The sequence below is a fragment of the Rhinolophus hipposideros genome (assembly GCF_964194185.1).
Source record: "Rhinolophus hipposideros genome assembly, chromosome: 5".
NCBI lineage: Eukaryota > Metazoa > Chordata > Mammalia > Chiroptera > Rhinolophidae > Rhinolophus > Rhinolophus hipposideros.
The window spans coordinates 78,737,060-78,757,352 of record NC_138051.1 but is presented as its reverse complement, the minus strand read 5'-3'; the positions used below and the strand labels follow the sequence as shown (position 1 = coordinate 78,757,352).

General features: G+C 48.0%; 1 protein-coding gene across 3 annotated transcripts in view; it reads left to right on the top strand.

Annotated features, from left to right (window-relative positions):
- The window catches only part of AREL1 (apoptosis resistant E3 ubiquitin protein ligase 1), a 35,548-nt gene extending 32,805 nt beyond the window's left edge, over window positions 1–2,743 (top strand). For all 3 annotated transcript variants that reach the window (XM_081047769.1, XM_081047768.1, XM_081047770.1), the window contains exon 20: window positions 104–2,743. In XM_081047769.1, the coding sequence (XP_080903895.1) occupies window positions 104–206 (103 nt within the window). In that variant the 3' untranslated portion in view covers window positions 207–2,743. The remainder of the gene's footprint in view (window positions 1–103) is intronic.
- The last annotated feature ends 17,550 nt before the right edge of the window (window positions 2,744–20,293 follow it).

The window sequence follows — 20,293 nt, the reverse complement described above, 5'->3', positions numbered from 1 at the left end:
GTAGGTACCTGACTGCCCGGTGCGTGCTGCTGTGGGGATCCCCTTTCCAGCCTGTCCATGTTGCGGGCGGTCTGAGCTAAGTGCTTCCCCCTTGCCCTTCCAGTTTTAACCAGCTGTGCCTCCCGACGTATGACTCGTATGAAGAGGTACACAAGATGCTGCAGGTGGCCATCAGCGAGGGCTGCGAAGGCTTCGGCATGCTCTGACCGCTCCTGCCGTCCTCTTGGCTCCCGTGCTTCTGGAGGATCTGGGTGCATGCAGCGGACGTCGTAACCACTTCATAGCCACTGACCCTAACGTACACATCACCACAACCAGAAGCTGTGCATGCGCCCCAGTGTCTGGAGTATTCGGTCACCTACAAGCCTCGTCCTCCCCTCACCCCGCCCTGTGCATCTTCCCCACAGGCCACTTTGGTGTGGTATGTAGTCTGAGCTACTCGTTCAGGCACGAGAAGAGGACTGCTGCAGTCATTTCACGTGGTTCTTAGATCTCGGTAGTGGGCGCTCCTCAGCGGCTGAAGGAGATGACACAAAGGGCTCAGCTCTCTTGGGTAGCTGGTGTCCTCGCCTTGCTCAACCTCCTCTGCTAGGCTCCTCCAGGGTCCCCCTGGTGGCCCTCAGTACTTGACCTGAGGTATGCGTGTCCTTGTGGACAGGGTCATTACCTCTTCTCCTCAGGGCCAGGACAAGCACCGATTGGAAGTGGCCTACATTCGCAGTCTTTGGTTTTGTTCCTCTGCACAATGTCAGGCATAGGCCGTGGCACGGGACTACCTCTAATGGGGACTGAGAGCACAAAAGGATCTTTTTTTGTGGTGTCAGAACTGGAAACGGAGCTTTCCCTGCAGGCATTTCTGGAAACGCTCATTAATCCCTAAAGAAGCACTCTCTAAGCTTTTTCTTGAGTTTGAGCCAGTGAGAAAAACAGACGGACCTAAGAATGTGAAAGATAGCTGGGCCGTGGCCTGCAGTGCTGCATCAGGTTCTCCTGTAAGGTTTGGGGCACGTCCAGGCACATGGCTGGCTGGAAGACTACTGACGCTTGTCCCCGAGTTTGTTCTTAGCACTGAGGTGTGCCTGGGTGGGCCTGGCCACCTACCTCCAAGTTCTGCAGTCTGCTAAGAGCTAGGGATTCTTTAGCTTTCTACTGAAGACAGTTTTGTAGCAAAGGACTGGGACAGTCAGAACAGCGTGCCACTGACCCCTGCTTCTCTCTCTGCTTGCTGTTCTCTGGCAGCACTGAGGCAGCCAAGGGAAAAGGGACCAGCCGTTTAAGTGCTTCTCACAGGTCCTTGGAGTTAGGACCTGGGAACATAGATAGAGAAGGTACATCAGATAGTAAACACCTAGCCGTCCCAGTTACTTCCCTTCACTCCATCGGTTACCAGCAAGGGGATCTAAGGAGGGAGGAAGATACGTCAGGTTCACTGTTACGCGATGATTGACGAGAACCTGCTGCTGTCTCGGGAAGATGGCAACATCCTTTTTCATTACAATTTCAATGAAAACATTTTCAAGACTCAAAATCTCATCAACTTCCCCCAAATTTCTGTTTTTCAAAAGCCTTTGCTGCAAGCTACCGTTCCCAATGGGGCATTCAACTCTGTGAATATTACAAGCCATCTTTATTGCCAAAACCAGCAAGTACACGGAGTCCAGCGAGGAGGCAGGACTTGTGGCGCTGCCGGGGCCTCCTGGAAGCATGTCTGAGCCCTCCTGTTCCCGGACCGTGAGGAAGCAGCCCTCCTGAGCTGCTGCTTTTCCTGCGTGACCTCACTCCTCTGCAGTTGTCATTTGTCCTCGGCTCGGGTGCTGACCTCCCTCATTCGTGGAGTCCAGGAGCCAGCATCAGGGCCTCTCACCACAGGGTCCTCCATACCACATGGTTACTGCTCTCCTCAGGGACCAGGACAAGGTGCTGCTGCTTGCCCCAGTGGTTTCCCATGGGCTGTGTACAGGCAGGTGTCATCATCACCCTGGGAAGCGCGATGCTGCCCCTCGGGCCCAGAGAGGAGTTTCCAACTCGGGCATGTGGGCTGGTTCTGCTGTCTTTGGCAGGGATTCCTCTTCTGGACTCTACATCCTCCCCTCCAGCAGCCCTCCAGAGACTGATGCTGGAGCTCGATATGATTTTCTTGGCTAGATCTGTCATTTTAAGCTCTAGTCATAGCACTTTTCAAAGCATCCTGGGCACCACTGCAGCCCATCTGGGGCAGCTGTGTCCCCGTGGTGGTCCTTCGCCCCAGGGTCTTTGTTGAACAAAACCCTTTGGTACTATTGTGGTTTTCTATTCCAGTTTACTCTCTCCCCCCCTAACTCTACTCAAAAATGTCTGCTCTTTTAGGCCTTTCTTTTACTTTTTCTTTCTTCCTAATCCTGCTTTGGTACTACATAGCCAGTGTGGGAAAAAGATACGATATGTTGGAGAGAAGGAAGAGTGTCTGTTACTTCCTGGGCAATTTTCTACTCATGTTTCTTATTTTGGCCAGTTCTTTTAATTACCGCCTTGTAGCCCAGGTACTTGGGGGGTCAGCTGGGGGTGGTCATGGAAAAGACCTGGCCTTTCCATGTCTTCGAAGGAGATCAGACATGAAGTAAACAACAAGGAGAGCATCGGTGTTTCTAGAACTTCAGCAGAGACCAAGCCCTGCTGCAGATTTGTCAGGCCACGCAAAAGGGCCAGACAATTGCAGTGATAGTGTAAATATTTTGTACAGTAAATAAATAAATGTTTAAAAGGACTAAGGAGTAGAAACATTTTTGCATTTCCCGAGGAATTCCTTCAGAAGCAGTCAGCTCAGGGCAGAATGGACACCCAGTGCCCTGTCCCAGGCCTCTTGCCCTTTCACCTCTTCCCAAGTACTGTCCCTGGTCCAAACAGGACCACTGGTCATTCGTACAGACGGCCAACGGGCGGGACAGGCGCTTGTGTATTTGGCAAGAGCAGAGGATGTCTGTTCTCACCAGTCTTTTAAACATTAACTGATTGTTTCACTATGTAAGAAACTCGGTGTAGAAAATTGGGAGATCAAATACAAGGGAAATCACCTGCCATGCACAGGTAACCCTTGTAAACACTTTGATGTATATAGCCTTCTGATTTGCATGTAATCACGCATTTATTTCCCAACATCCCCCCCCACTCTCCCACAAGTGCTCTGAGTATGGCAAACAAAAATACTGCACCTCAAAAGTGTTTGGGTGGCAGATGACACCAGTTCTCTTCCAACCAAAGTTAAGTTTGACAGAAAGAAAAGAAGGCCTGATTTGGACCTAGAAGGAAAAGTATTAGGGACCCCGGCTTTCTAAGGGAAGTTATCATGGTGTCTTGTACAATGATTACCAATCAGGAAAATCAAAACAAAATCCCCTTTGGAATTCCTTTTAAAACACATTTTTGCCGCTACTCCCCGGACCCAGTGAATTGGAATCTTAGCTTGAAAACTACTCTTTTAGAGTGCATTTATTCCACCTCCACCTCATCAAGCTCCTGAGTGATATGAGATGTCAAAACAACAAAACAAAATTCTCTTTCTCTGACTTCACGTTTTTAGGGTTGCAGTCCTATACATCTTTTGTATTTGCTCCTCTTGTGACTCTGAACATGCGACATTGAGTGATTTCAGTCCATCAGGAAGTTACCAAGACTCACAAGGTTGGTAGGGTTATTCTGGAGTTAAGACAGTAAATGCTACTAATAGCATGAGCCTCTCCGTGCACTGTTACATCTGCGCCACTGCAGGTAGAGCTCTCAGCCATCCTCTCGTAGGAACACAAGAGAGGTTCTCCAGCATGTGGCTTGAACCAGAGGCTCCTTCTACTTTGGTTTCACTTAGACCTTCAAGCATACTAGACTAGCTCCAGGTGTCCAGTAGTACTTTCATATAAAAAAATGAATAGTTTATTTTGAGATATATATACCCCAAAAATGTAGATAAGCATGTACGATTTAGTAAGTAAGTATACAGAAAGTGCACATGGACCACCATTCAAGTCAAGAAAAAACATTGCAGCACTGCAGAGCAGGTCTCATCCCATCCCTCTCGCAGTAACTACTATCCCGACTTTTACGATAATTGTCTTACCAATTCTCTTTTCAAAAGCCTAAAATTCACAGTGGGGTAGGGGAAGAATGAGCCCATGGGATCTCTTGATAAGACACTAAGCAAGGTCAAATTCTTCATAGAAAGAACTATATCTCACAATTAGTTTAAAAAGTCTTCTGAGACCATCGTTGCCTCATGAGACTAGTTCAGATTCCTGATGCTGAATCTGATGAATCATATTTAAAGACTACAAGGTCTTTCAGCAAAGATTTCTCCCCAGGTATTCTAAATTGGATGCTCCTTTGCTTTCATACCCCAAACAGGTTTGGTGGTCTGGCTTAACATGATCATGATTCTCTGGTGGTCAGTGACAGGTTCTTGAGTATCAAGTAGAGTAGTACTGAAAATGACTCAGCACTAAATTATTTCAAACGTCGAATGGGCTAGAATGACTGACTCAGACTACTGAACCTGCACCCCTAAGTTGTTGGAGAGCTTCGTTTCCCCGTTTGGAGTGCAAAGGGAGTGGATTTAGAAATCTGCAGGGGGTATTGTGATGAGCTTGGTTTGTATATAATGGAATGGTGCTGCCTAGAATTGGGATATGCCTTACTATGAAAATCGCTCATTCCCCCGATTCAGTTCACTTTCATTTTGCTTGTGGAAGAACACTTTGTTGCCACAGCAGGGACCCGGTTCTTGGCAGTGAACTCAGGTATAGTCTGTACAAGTGACTTCCTGGAGGACACAGCTGATGACCGGAAGTCAGAGTACTGATAGCTATAGGTTTTTGACATGGCACCCGAGGTGGCTGTGACAAAGTTGACCAGGTTGGCAGCAGAGCCCTGGTGTGTTCATATCAGCAGCAGCAGCTTCTTAAACACAAGGTGGTGGCAATGTTGGTATCTTTAGGCGCAGGGATCAGACACCAGCACAAGACATTGGAACGTCACCTTGAAAGAACAGTGGGGGGCTCCCTCTCTAATTCCCCTTGTAGCTTTCCTTCAGGAAGATGGTGGATAAATTATCCAAGATAAAGTCTGTGGATGTGGTTGCTGCTTCCCTTGAGTACCCAATCAGCAGGCCAGTGTGACTTTTGTCATCTTTGATGGCCATGAATGCCCTAAACCGGGTTCATCTGGCAAACTAGGCAACTTTCTGATCGAGCGAGGTCTTAGAACTTTGTCTCTTAGGGGTGACTCTAAGAAGAAGTCCGTCTAGGACCAGAGGAGCTAGGCGAGGAGATAAGTTTCTTTGATCTCTTCTATAAACCTTGCTGTGTCCTTGACTGGGTGGCCCTTCCTGATGACAGGAACTTCCTTGTATGTCCATGTTTCTGACTCCAGGGCTCTGGGCCTCCAGCCTCCCCTGCAGTGGAAGCATCTTCTGTCGTTTGGACTTTTCTCAATATGTCCTTGGACACTTGCAGAAGTGTGCAGGATGGGATCCTCGAAGGATGGAGAGCCATGAATTGAGATCTTGAACATCCATACTTTAACTTCCCTGGTTCAATCTTGGGCCAGATATCCTCCTTTCAATACCAGTTTCCTGACCTGCAAAATCATGCTATTAACTGAATAAGAAAATGGGCTAATAACTGGGAGCTCTTGAAAAAAGTTTTCTATATATATAATAGTGTGTAGTATGTGTGATACCATATTGACTACAGCTTAAGGCCCTCGTAACTTCCATAGCGGGAGCAGTAGAGTGTGCTAGAGTGGAGGACTGGGATGGGGTGGTGGCCCTTCTCCCACCGTGCCACGTCCGGGCAGGCCAGAGAGAATGGGTATTCAAGACACCTAGTCCAAACACTTGTGAAGAAGACCCCAGGTCAAAAGAGACCTCCGTCATATGACTCTCCAAAGGCCAGAAGAAGTATCTGAGGGGACTCCATTGCACCCTATGTCGTGTGATAGGCAACCTGATAATAAGCAGCCTAATACCCCTGACTTTCTTTAACTCACCTGATCACTGAATCATGATAACAGCTGCCATTTTTTGAGCTCTTTCCGTATGCCGGGAACTTTAATATATATTGTCACATATCGACGACAAGGTACGTTTTGTTTTCTCCATTCTCCATAAGACATAATTGAGGCTAGGAGAGGATAACTAACTGCCAAGATTCCGTATCCAATAAGTAGCAGAGCTGTATTTGAACCTGGGTCTGTTTCATGTCAAAACCCAAACTCTCCACATGGCTGGTTTGTCTCAGGCAGATTAGTTTAGACTGAAAAATAGCCCAGGCACTGGGCCACCAGTGCTCACGGACTCTGCCTCACGTACGTTACGTGATACTGTGTTAACTTTGTTTACCTGTCAGTCACTTGAGGATTTATGAGAAGGCCCTACTTTAAGAGATACAGCTATTGGTAGTAGCTTTAAAATTTTTTGCATGTAGAAAGTTCCATAGAATACCAACTAATGACTTGAGTGAAGTGACTTCTAAGTTTAAATGAGTCCTGCATAAAGAATACAAGACACCCTGAGGATATAACTGGGGGGCGGGGGGATCCTGAAATGTTAATATCCCCTATAGGTGGAAAATCCATAGGTTGCATGCAAATGAAATAATTAGAATGAGATCAGACATACTATGCAATACCCTGATGTGTATCTCTGGTAACTAAGTCTGCAAAAAAAGGATGATTTACATAAATCTTTTGTCTCTAAACTCTCCTTCCATGAAACACAGCACCGTTTGGCAAAGGCCGAAGTCCTGGTGGCTAGCTCAGTGAGGAAGCAAACATTTTCAAGATTTCCATAGTTAAAGGGAGACATGCACCTCAAACAAGACTGATTCTATTAGAACTATAAGCATGGCATCTTCTCCAAGGTCAGGGGTTCTATACCCCTCTAGGATGAGGTCACCATTTCTACAACCCCCGCTTGACCTGCATTATGGATTTGCACATGAAGGAATCTTTCTGAATCTTCCCATCCTCTTTCTACAGACCAACAATGTTCCCTCTCTCCTCAGAACTCCCACTCGAAGGAATTGCCAAGACATTCCTCTGCTTGCCCGTTAGCAGAGTCAGGGATATCAGAGTATTGGCAAGCCAGCTGGAGAGCATTTGACGGCTTTTAAGTTTGTTGAAAACAAAATGTTGTGTTATTGTGTAAGAGGAAATTATGTGTGTGTCATCATTTTGTGCTCGTAGGTCTAATCCTACTCCAAGTTGTCATTTCATTTCCTATAATGTATCTCCCCCGCCCCCCCCCACCAACAACAACAAAAAGTCTGATGTTTCTATTCCATCACTGGGTTTGTGGCCTCCCTTTTCCCTTTAGTTCTTTGCATCTCTGCATTTCACCAGACATTTCTTGTGTATTGGGTCCTGCAGGGACCAGAGAGCTAGATAGAATGTGATCCCTGCCTCTGAGCAGCTTCCAGTCTTGTCAGGGGAGGCAGACACATAAACAATCCATTTTCTTGGAGTTTTCTTCCCCCAAGGCTTGAGCACCCAACCCCATCACCAGCCACCCCCATCGTTTCTCTCATTCCTGTTTAATTTGGGGGGGGGGAACATTTCTGTTTATGCATTTGGAGACTTTCCATGGTATAGAGTAACAGCTGCAAGTGAAATTTGTCTAGCTCCTTACACATATACAAAGCAAAGGAAATTACTCTCCCGGTTGATTTTCAGAGAAGCAAGAACACTTGCAAGGATGGTTTCCAAACCAAGAGACCCAAGGAGCAGCCCCGCATTGTGCATAAATATGCCATCACTGAGTAGGTCCTGGGAAAGGCTGGAAAAGGGAACTCCACGATCTCAGGACCCACTCTCCCTTTTACCCACTCTCCCAGACAAAGCAGCCAGGAGGTGTTGATTTTGGCAGTGGGGACTGGCCAGCGGCCTGCAGCTCAGTGAATGAAATTAAAATCTTGAGTGGATGGGGAGAGGAAGATATCTCCAACAGTAACAGCAGTCAGAGGGTTTGCACTATGGTCAGAATCACCAGGGGTGACAGAGGAAAGACAAAGTAATGCCATATCCAGTGAACCCAGACGCATGAAGAGGCAAATCCACTTCATGGACGGCCATGAAGTTGGTTGGCTGTGACCACTGTGGATGGAAACACAACTTCACTCCAGTTTCCCTTGATGTTAATCAAACCCAGGAAATTGAAGTCCTTGGTCATCTGTTTGTCACGTGCTGCAGCTCATGCCTATTCCTCAGGGGTTTGGGCGAATCTTAATGTTGATTCCCCAAGCTTCTGAGCTGGATCACAGCTGGATGGGCCCTGGGTCAGGCCACTACCTTTAGGAACACCTTCAGCCTTCCTTTCCCAGAGGGAGTTCTCCTCTGACACCTTGTTCATGATGGTGCCAGCCTGTTATCTCCTCCAAAAGTCAAAGCGACGGAATTAAACTTGGGTGTTTTCCTGTAGATCTGACATTTGCAGTCCCAGTCAGGGGAGACAGACGTGTTGTCAGATCCTGGCAGGCTCACTTGTGCAGCTCTGGAAGTGTCCGTGGGAGGTGGTGTGGGTACCACAGCCATGCATCTGCCTCTTCCACAGTGGTTCTGGTTTCCACAATTCTGGCTTCTAATTTTCCTACACCTTGAAAATTCTATTGTTTTGGCATCGAAGTTATGTCTTCCAGCCTCTCACACTCGGAAGCAGCACAAAACTCTTTTGTCAGACCATATCTTGAATTTTGGCTCCAAAAATGCCATTGTGAATTAGTACAGGGGGATAAGAAAAGCAAAACCCCAGTCCTGACTTTTGGGGGTCAGGCTTACAGGCTTGGTGTGGTGGGAAAAAGGGGCCAAGATAGTGGTTGGCACAAGGATATGGAGAAGTTTGGAAGCAGAGCCAGAGACTCTGAGGGTTGAGGCCCAGGAAAGTTTGGCACGAGTGAAAGTTGGGTATTTAACCAGGAACAGTCACTCTATTTTTCTCAGTCTTGGCAGTAGGTCAGAGCAACAGGCAGTTCTAGCAGGGTCCATATCCTTCCTATTGTCTCCACCCCAACCTCTCTCATCGTCCCACACATCTGCTTCAGATTTGGGTCCTTGCCTTCTCCCTGATTCCTGTACCAGACTGTGGGTGGCAAGGGTGGGAGGGCAGGTCTGCAGGTGTGGGATGAGGAAGAAGAGGAGGAAGACTCTGGGAAAAGCTGCTTAAGGGTTTTCTTTCAGGTGCTACAGAAGGATTAAGGGTTTGACCTATTTTTTTTTCCCCCCAATGTGCATATGTATCACCAAACGCTAACCAGTAAATTGTTTCACTTTCTGAGTAAAGGGAGCAACCAAGGGAGAGAATTGGGACCAGCTGGGGGAAGTCTCTGGCCCGTCACATGACTTGCTTTTCAAAGGCAGCTCAGAGTCACTCCAGAGGGAGCAAGCTGAAGTGATTAGTGCCCACAACAAGCAGTTGGGAGGCGCTAATGAGGTATTAAACACCTCTTCTCCAGCTCGCAGCTGAAACAAACACCTGGAGTCAGAGTAGTGAACTAGCAGGAGAGAAAAAAAGCCAGCGCTCACCGCTAGTCACAGCAACCTCAAATGTTTCACTAGGAGGAAAATTAAAGTGTCTCTAGCACTGGCCCTGAAATCTCAATCATGAATGACAGAAACTCCCTCAGGGAAAATATTGGGGAGCCTAAGGGAGTAATCTCAGATCTCTCGTAAGAATATCAGCCACACCATATTTCTAAGCACTGCCTGTGTGGACTCCGCTACTCTTCACAGCCATCTACAAGGTAAAGACGATTATTATTGCCATTTCGTAGAGAAGGAAACTCAGGCCCAGAGAAGTAACTTGCCCAAGGTTAAATGTCCAGTGGTGAGTTTAGGTATCAAGTTGTCCCTGACACCTTACCTCACTCAAACTCAAAGGAGCTGGAGTTTGGGGGCAGGACAGCCAAACCCAGAGAATGCTGGCAAGAGAGTAGCTAGTGTTCTGTCTGCTCCTCCTCTAAACCTGAGGCAGATTATTGGACCTCTGACTCTTGGGACCACAGGGAGCCAGTCAGGTACGTCTCCATCCAGTCCAACCGTCTGCTGCCCTGTCAGGACAGACCCTATGCTTTCCACCTTCCCCTTCAGGCAGGAGGCACCCCTCCACTTCCTGACCCAAATCAGCTGGGGGAGGCACCTGAGTGAGTTGCCCAGATGCTAGGCCCCTGGTGGGGAATGGAAGAAGAGCTAAAGGGCAGAGCTGGCCAAGGCCCAGGCTGCCAGGAGCCCCATTAAACTTCAAAGCTGAGGGTTGGGAGCCACACCCATCACTTGGCTGGAAAGCTGGGAGCCTGGGTGACATAGCAGCTCACCCTGGCAGGCGTCTGTCTTGCAGAGAAGCAATCATACGGGCTTCAGGCCTCTTTCAGCTGCTGCTGCGGGGACTGGGCCAAAGTCCATTTTCAGGGGGAGCAGCCCACCTCAGAGAGAAGTGTGTGCTGGTGAGAGGTCCTAGGAGGCCCACCTGACTGGGCCAGGCCCAAGGAGAGAGGCTGTGTGGGTCTGAATATGGTCTGAACAAGCTCACTCATCCCTCCTTTGAGCCTTTGCTTATGCTCTGGACTGCTGCCCAGCTTGGTTCGTCTAACCTCCCTACCCTTCAAACCCAACTCGTATCAGAGGATGTGAGGATAAATTAGGGAATTCATGAAAAGTGCTAACACAGCCTGACATATACTGTCTTAAAAAAAGGAAGTAGTATTATTGTTAATAATGATAATCCAATATCCATAGCTATCTTTGGCTTTGTTATAGATTTGAATTTAGCAGATCTGGGTTCAAATCCTGACCTTGCCACTTAGTTGAATACTCTTGGATAAATTGGTTAATCTCTTTTAACTAGAAAAGAGTGATTCTACCACCTACAAAGTGTAACCGCCCCCCCCCCAGAGAGTGGGGTGTGATGCTCAAATGAGATAATGCATGTGAAAGATGTTTTGTAAATTGCACAACCTCCCATCGGGGCTGGAATTGCCTTTCCCCCTTCCACTGGCTCACGGGGGGTGGGGGGTGCTCTGGTGAAGCTCCAGCACCCCCCATGCCTGTCCCTTGGGGTGATTGGAATCCTGCTACTGGCCTGGCTTGGGTAGAGCTAAATCTCTTTGTCCTTCTATTCAGCAAAGACATGTGTGGGGACAAAGCCCCAAAAAGCAGTTTCCAGGCTCTTGGCCTCACATAGAAAGGTGCTGGCTCAGGTAGTAAATGGCCATCAACTGTAATCAGATGGCCATCAGCTGTGGCTAGTTGGCTGTAACCAGTGAGCCATTGGCCACTAATATAACTGCTGTGGCTACGCTAGCAGAAAAAGAATGGGGGCTAACAAGAAGATGGTGGCTGGCAAGCACGGATTACAGTTAGCACGGTGGGTTATGGACAGTGTGGCTCCTGCTTCCTGTGTCTCCAACCCAGCCGCCAGCGAGAATATAGTGGTGGCTCCCCTATTTATGGCTCCCTGGGTGTTCCTGTTTGGCTTCACCATGTCCTGCGTTCTTATGTGGGGTGTGGGAGCTGAGACCCCGCAGGCCACCCCGCACGCCACCCCGCACGACAAATGGCGCAGCGAGCAGGGTCCCCTGCGCGATAACATGCCTGGAATTTTTTCTGATGAAACTTTGGTTTAAAAATTAAGAAGGTAAATTAAACAAGAAGTTGCAAAAGAAGAGGAACAATTGGGTTCATAAATACTGATGTCTCCTGCTAGGAAGTCCAACCTCGGTGGCCCAATTCCGCATGCGTCCTGACCACAGGCCTCGTTTGCTCCTCCTCCTCAGCCTTGTCTGAGGGTTGAGGGGCACCAAAGAAAAGGAGAGCCAAGAACAATAGTGAGCCACACTCCTCCGCCCGCCACACACATCAGGTGTGGCTGAAGCCCACATACCTTAAAATATTGTGTCTGAGCCTCACAATGAGTCCAGCCATCAGAGGCAGATGTCCTGAGAAGCTAATGAGACTTACACTTAGGCCCTTTCACTTGCATAAGCCCCTTCCAAGGTCACATACTTGTCAAGGTCATGTATTTTATAATATTTCCTAAAGTAAGATTTTCTTATGTAGTAGGTGTCGTGCAGGGTGTCATGAGGGGTCTCTGGTCCCGCTCCTCACACAAGAACACAGGATATGGTGAGGCCAAAATGGAACACCCATGGAGCCATAGATAGGAGAGTCACACCACTATCGTCTCGCTGGAGGCTGGGTTGGAGACACAGGAAGCAGGAGCCACACACTCTGCAACCTGCCGTCCACTTCTCTGCAATCCAACCAACCCCACTTGCTAACTGCAATCCACTATTGCTAGCTCAGCCACCATCTTCTTGCTAGTCCCATTTCCTGCTAGTGTAGCCACAGCAGTTATATTAGTGGCCAATGGCTCACTGATTACAACTGATGGCCATCCGATCATAGTTGATGGCCATTTACTACCCGAGTGAGCACTCTTCCACGTGAGGGCGAGAGCCTGGAAACTGCACTCCTGGCTCTGTCCCCACAGTAGGTTTAGTCCACTGTCTCCACCCCCATTTCTTCTTTTTCACATCTTCCTTCATGTCAAGTGGTGGGAGGTGGCTATGGCATTTCAGAGTGACTAAGGGAATTTGAATTGGGAATATATTCAGTTGGGTTTATTATCATATATTTGTTTGCTTATGTTGGGAAAACATTCATTTGGATTACATGTAATACATTTATGTCGTGTGATATATTTATTGCTGGCCAACCTGTTTAGAAATAGATTTCTGGAATATTACCACCACACACTATGGGAGTCACCTGACGCAGTATCATGTGCAGGGCCAGAGGCTAATCACATCTGGTACCAGAAGTATACAGGTAGGAGAAGAGAAGCCGAGGCTGAGATGTACGGAGCCAGGAGCCATTCTGTGAAAAATCCTTCCATTCTTCTGAGTGTCAAAGCATATTGATGTTCTCTGTTGTCTGAAGCTTTTAAAATTTGGGGAGCATGCTTTTAAAAAGGGATACAAAATTAGCTATTAAGGAGAATACTTATTTGGTATAAGAAAAAAACCCACAAGTCACAAAATTTAAAAAAACTAGCAAATATCACAAACGGCACAAAGTCCAGAGAAATAATCCAGACAGCGTCTAGTAGTTCTGCCTCTGCCAGCCGCGGTGTGTCTCTGGCCTGTGTAGGTCTGCCGTTTCTCCTCTGATGGGACGTGGGAAGAAGCACAATAAGGGTTAATTTCAGGATAACCATTTGGGGTGCCCAGGAATGAAGAAAGATGACAATAATAATTAATATGAATTTTATGTCATCTTTTGGCACTGTGCAGATTGCTGGAGAGAGCACAGCAAGAGTCCCGAAGCCAGTGGCTCAGTTTCCTGAATTGAGGGCTGAGAGCAGCCAGCCAGGGGCCAGCCTGCAAGTTTCCCGTCGCACTGGCCATTGCCATGTTCAATACAGGGAGCACAGGTTTCCTCAGACTTAGAAAGCCACTGTGACTGATTCCTTAGGAACTTGGGAGGACCTGCTTTGGCCAGAGGTCGGCTCTGCAGAAAGACTGGGACACACAGCTTAGGAAACACTTCCTAATGTTTACTAGGTATTTCCCAGTGTCTTAAGTTGTGTTCCCCAGAAGCAGACCCTGCCACAAGGATTGTGTGAAAGTGATGGTTTTTTAGGCATCTTCCCAGGAGTGAGAGAGGGGGGTTGGGAAGAGGAGGAGGCCCAACCAGGATGCAGTGTGAAGCAAGCAGCCACAGACAGAAGTGTCTCAGTGCGCAGGGAGCGTGGGATATGGAGGTGTTTATACCCCACACCCAGAGATGTTGGTTAGGAGCCTGTGGGGACTGAGGGTAGTAACTTCCCAGACACTTTCCTAACCTCTATGCAGGGGGCCAAAGCAGGTTCCAACAGTTGGGGACAGGTGCGGGCAGCGGTGTCCTGAAACAATACAGGGACTCAAAGAGCTATGGATTGGCCGGCCCGGTGGCTCAGGCGGTTAGAGCTCCGTGCTCCTAACTCCAAAGGCTGCCGATTTGATTCCCACGTGGACCAGTGGGCTCTCAACCACAAGGTTGCCAGTTCAATTCCTCGAGTCCCACAAGGGATGGTGGGCAGCGCCCCCTGCAACTAAGATTGAACAGGGCACCTTGAGCTGAGCTGCCGCTGAGCTCCCAAATGGCTCAGTTGGTTGGAGTGCGTCCTCTCAACCACAAGGTTTGCTGGTTCAACTCCCCCAGGGGATGGTGGGCTGTGCCCCCTGCAACTAGCAACAGCAACTGGACCTGGAGCTGAGCTGCGCCCTCCACAACTAAGACTGAAAGGACAACAACCTGACTTGGAAAAAAGGCCTGGAAGTACACACTGTTCCCCAATAAAGTCCTGTTCCCCTTCCCTAATAAAATCTTAAAAAAAATAGTTAAAATGGCAAATTAAAAAAAAAGAGCTATGGATAGTGTACTGACAGCCCCTGCTGCACATCAGCCCTCTCTGCTGTCGCTTGGTTCTTACGTCCTTACCCGCGGGTTGTCATCACTACTGGTTACCATGTATCGATTATCTCATCAAATCCTCAACACAGCCCTGTTATCGCCCTCATTTCATGGGTGAAGCCACTGAAGTTCGGAGACAGCTGCTGTGATCTGCGTCAGCTGCAAAGTGCTGTTCCAGGTCCCCCCTGCCTATTACCCCAGGTCTCACCACCCCATTTGCTTTCTTCATGAGCCAAGGCACCTGTCTGGTTTGCTCACCACTTGTACCTACTGCCGAGCACAAGGTCAGCACTTGTGGAATAGGTGCTCAGTTCGTGAAGGATGCCAGAACCAAGGGTTCAGCCACTACATAAAATGCCACGCCTCCAGAGACCACACCTCATGATGTGGCACTGTGGTGATGCCCCCTCAGTCCTAGCCCAGTGCCAAGGACTGCAGGGTGCCCCTGGGTCGTGGAACAAATGCCTGCAGGGAGGAGAAGGCAGCCCTGAGCAGATTGGAGAGCGCCAGGGAGATGGGTCCCAGCTGTATTCTGACTACATCCTCATTCACATCCGCAGAAGCATTTGTGAAGTTGCCCTCTAAACGAGTCCAGTCTCCTGGGAATGACAGCAACCTATTTTGGAATGGTTTTCAGTGTGTCCGTCAATTTTCCCCAAAAAGTTGTATGGCGTTCACAGCCTGTAGATGAGATTAAAGTTAATGTGTGAAATCACCAGTGACCTCTGAAATGTGCCACAAATGACTCCAAAGTCCAGCCTGAGTGCTCAGAGGGTTGTGGACAGACCCATAAAGGAAAATAAGACAACTGGCTATGGAGCCCATATCAATGGGTAAAGTATTTAGACTGTACACAAGCCAAAGAAAAAGCACATTTGCCTTTGGAGACTGTCTGAGGCCCAGTAGGGATTGAAAGGGAAGGGCCCCTCCCAGCCCTTGGCAGAGCAGTGGGGGGACACAAAACACACCCCATCCTGTCCTGCCTTCCCTTCACCTGGCCCCATGTCCTTGGAGGAAATTGACTGTGGTGCTTCTCCCTGGTGCTGGAGTGGGAGGGTCCATCCAGGCCAAGAAGGAAAGAGAAATGTCACGCTGAAGGGGACCTCCAGCTGGGGAGGGGGCGCGGAGGAGTTGCTCTTGCAGGCTTGGGAGCTCCAGGCTGGATGCCACCTGCCCTCCCCAACTCAGACTAAATATCCAGCCCTGCGGGTAAGTGAGAAATTCTTGGCCTCTGCCTGCCCAGGCCTCTCTGGCTTAAAATCGCCTTCCTTCGTGGAACCAGGGCTGCTGTCTGCCCTCAGCCTGTTCTTCCTGTTCCTCACCCCAGGGGCTCAAGCTGATTGGCAGACTTATCCAAGCATGGAGGGTAGGGCACTGGCCTTGGGAAGCAGCCAGGAAGAAGGAGGGAGTGTGAGCCAGAGACTGAGGGAGTCAGAGACCGTCTGAGAGTAAGAGACAGAGTAAGACAGGCGGTGCCATGAAGACAAAGAGATGGAGTCAGAGAAACAGAGACTGGGAGACAGAGAGACAGACGGAGAGAGAGACAGAGGAGAGGCCAGGACGACAGACCTATCCTATAGGAACACAAGAGAAAGCCAAATACAAGAAAAGAGAAGCAGGGGAGGCAGCTGAGCAGGCTGGGCCCTGAGCTGGGGCTGCCATGGGATCTGAGCACAGCCTTGCCCTTCAGCCTTCTGCAGGGAAAGGGGGCAGTTCTCCAAGGTGGGCCTTGGGTGCTGGAGCAGGGACTTCCAACATCTCACATCTGCTTCCCATCTGGATCCCACTCATGGCGGATTTGCATCTCCAGGCTTTCTCTCCAGAGCCACAATCCATTCAAAACAAACCGTGGCTTTTCATTCGTAGCTGCAAATCCATGCAGACATCTGCGGTTCTCTCAGGCTGTGTGGGGCCCCGCAGGCTCCGGCAGAGCCACTGCAAACCAGGGATGCAGAGCTGGTGGCAGAGGGCTGAAAAGGGGAGCTTCTGGAGGGGACACGGTGCTCCCCTGGCTCTGACCTGGAAAGGCCTTGCCTGAGGGCTTTCGGGAGGCACCCCATGTCCAGTGGGTGCCCAAGGCCCTTCCCCCGAGGCTGGTGACACGGCCAGCTTGTACCCCCTGCATCTGGGGGTGGAATACATCAGAGCAGAAGCCTCAGCCGTCAAGACTGGCCACGTCAAAGCAAGCTGCACAATGTCCTTGACAAATGGCACTTGTGTGAACAAAGTCTTTAAAAGTTATTAAATGGGCTCTGTAAAAGGAAGAAACCAGAGTTTTTTTTAATGTAAACACAAGGCTGACCGAACTGATGGCATGGGTCTCCCTCCTGCCATTCTGACACGGTAGCTGCCCCATCTTAGCGCCTGTCTCCTTTCTCTGCTCCTGCCCTCCCTGGGCTCAACCCCCACCTCCTCTAGGGCTTTTTGACCCTTCTGCCACAATCCTATTAATGCCTCTCCTCATTGGTCTATTCATTTATTCATTCATTCACTTGCTCATTTCACTATTCGTTCAATAATTTATTTATTCAATCACTGATTTCTTTTTTTTTAAAATTAAATTTATTGGGGTGACAATTGTTAGTAACTTTACATAGATTTCAGGTGTACAATTCTGTAATACATCTATATATCATTGTGTGTTCACCACCCAGAGTCAGTTCTCCTTCCATCACCCTATATTTGATCCCCTTTACCCTCATCACCCACCCCCCACCCCCTTACCCTCTGGTAACCACTAAATTATTGTCTAATCACTGATTTCTTCATTCAGTATTTGTTGAACACTGTGCTAGGCTTACAGTCCAGTTGTTATGGATTGAATGTTTTTGTCCCCCCAATATTCATATGTTGAAGCCCTAATCCCCAGTGTGATGGTATTTGGAGGTGAGGTTTGAGAGATGATTAGGTTTCGATAAGGTCATGAAGGTGAAGGTCCCACGATGTGATTAGAGTCCTTATAAGAAAAGGAAGAAAACAGGGTTCTCTCTCTCTCTCTCTGCCACATGAGGACATAGCAAGAATGCAGCCATCTGCAAACCAGGAAGAGGGCTCTCACCAGACACTGAATCCGCTGGCCTCTTGATCATGGACTTCCCAGCCTCCAGGCTGTGAGAAATAAATTTCCATTGTTTAAGCCACCCAGTCTGTGGTATTTTGTTATGGCAGGCAGAACTAAGACACCAGTCAGTCAAAAAGGCAAGCCTCATACTGAGTGGAATTTAGAGGACAACTCAAGAAATGTTGTAAGTCAGTGTATGATGGAGTAGTTTAGACAGTAAATTCCATAGAATTTAGAGAAGGGAGATGGAATCTTCTCAGAGGAAGTGGAAGTTTGGGTTTCCCTAGTTTGCCCTTAGGACATGGCTTCTACCAGGGCATAGAGGGAGGAGAGCTCGAGCACCCTTGAGACAGCCCTGAAGCTGCCTGGGCCTAGAATTACAGGAAGATTTTAGGGACAGGAGATTAGGGGGGCCCTCTAGGGTGTGAGCCTTAGTGTGACTTACGAGGTTGGGGGTGGCTTGCTTTTGTTGACCATCAGTGACTGGGCAGTGCCCTTCAGTCCTGCTGGAGAGGAGGAGGCAGGGCCACAAAAGGCAAGACTGGGGGCTGGGAGTTCAGCCAGGCTTGCCTGGAAGGAGAGTCTTGGGCAGAAGAGTTTTGAGAGGTAGGAGCTAGGTGAGCAGGGGGAGAGGCTCCAGCTGTGGAGAATGGGGGAGGGGAGGCTGGTTATTGTCCTTGTGCAGGGTTCTCCTGGGGAATGAAGCAGGGGTGGGTGAGCCAGAGGTGGGAAATGGGATGGAGTGGTGTGACATAGGTGTATGACGGTTGACACTTGGGGACAAGGCAGAAAACTAAGTATTCAGAGCAAGAGCAGGGGCTCAGTACAGTGTCCAGTTTCCTGCTCAGATGTCAGCTTTCTAAAGGATTGAAGTAATTGTAAGACTCTTTCTGTAATGAGTAGTAAAAGGGAATTTATTGGCATGTGTAAACAAAAAGTCCAGAATTAGACAGACTTCAGGCCCATTCTTACTTTATATATTTTTAAAGATTTTGATTAAAAATACAGCTAACATACAATATTATATGAGTTTCAGGGATATACCATAGTTGTTCAACATTTATATACCTAGAGAAGTGATCACCATAATAAGTCCAGCAACCATCTGACACCTTACTATGCTATTACAATATTATTAACTATAGTCCCCATGCTGTACATTATATCCCCATGACTTATTTTGTTTTCTACCTGGAAATTTGGACCACTTATTTCCCTTCACCTTTCCCCACCCTTTTTAATTTTTCAATTACAGTTGGCATTCAATATTATTTTATATTAATTAAATACAGATAGTGGTACAGATAGTTGTTAGACATTTATATAATTTAAGTAGTGATCCCTCTGACTAGTCTAGTACCCACCTAGCACTATACATAGTTATTCCCTATGCTTTACTTTACATCCCCTTGACTTTTTTTGTTGTTGTTTTGTTTGTTTGTTTGTTTTAAGATTTTTATTGAGGAAGGGGAACAGGACTTTATTGGGGAATAGTGTGTACTTCCAGGACTTTTTTCCAAGTCAAGTTGTTGTCCTTTCAGTCTTAGTTGTGGAGGGCGCAGCTCAGCTCTAGGTCCAGTTGCCATTGCTAGTTGCAGGGGGCGCAGCCCACCATCCCTTGCGGGAGTCCAACTGGCAACCTTGTGGTTGAGAGGACGTGCTTCAACCAACTGAGCCATTCCCTTGTGGTTGAGAGGACGTGCTTCAACCAACTGAGCCATTCGGGAGCTCAGTGGCAGCTCAGCTCAAAGTCCCGTGTTCAATCTTTGTTGCAGGGGGTGCTGCCCACCATCCCTTGCGGGACTTGAGGAATTTAACTGGCAACCTTGTGGTTGAGAGCCCACTGGCCCATGTGGGAATCGAACCGGCAGCCTTCGGAGTTAGGAGCATGGAGCTCTAACCGCCTGAGCCACCGGGCTGCCCTCCCCCACCCCCATGATTATTTTGTAAATACCAATTTGTACTTCTTAATCCCTTCACCTTTTTCACCCTGCCCCCCCAACCCTTTCCCATCTATCACCCCAACAAATCTAGTAACCATCTGACACCATACATAGTTCTTACAATATTACTGATTATATTCCATATGCTATACCCTACATCCCCATGACTACTTTTTAAAAAACAATTTGTACTTCTTAATCCCTTCTCCTTTTTCAATCCACACCCCCAACACCCCTCCCATCTGGCAACCATCAAAATGTTCTCTGTATCTATGAGTTTGTTTCTGATTTGTTTGTTTGTTTATTTTGTTCTTTAGATTCCACATATAAGTGAAATCACATTGCATCTGTTTTTCTGTCTCTAACATACTCCAATCAGCACAATATCCTCCAGGTACATCCATGCCAACACAGATGGCAAGAACACATTCCCTTCCATGGCTGAGCAATATTCCATTGTATATATGTGCCACCTACTCTTTATCCATTCTTTCATCGATGGACACCCAGGTTGCCTCCACATCTTGGCCATTGTAAACAATGCTGCAATAAACATGGATACACATGTCCTCTCCAAGTAGCATTTTGGGTTTCTTCAGATAAATACCCAAAAGCGGGATTGCTGGGTCCTTCTTTGTCTTTTGTTATAGCCTTTGTTTTGAAGTCTATTTTGTCTTGTATAAGTATGACTACTCCAGCTTTTGTTTGTTTGTTTGTTTCCATTTTCATGAAATATCTTTTTCCATCTCTTTACTTTCTGTCTCCATGTGTCTTTCAATCTAAAGTGATTCTCTTGTAGGCAGCATATGTAAAGCTTTTGTTT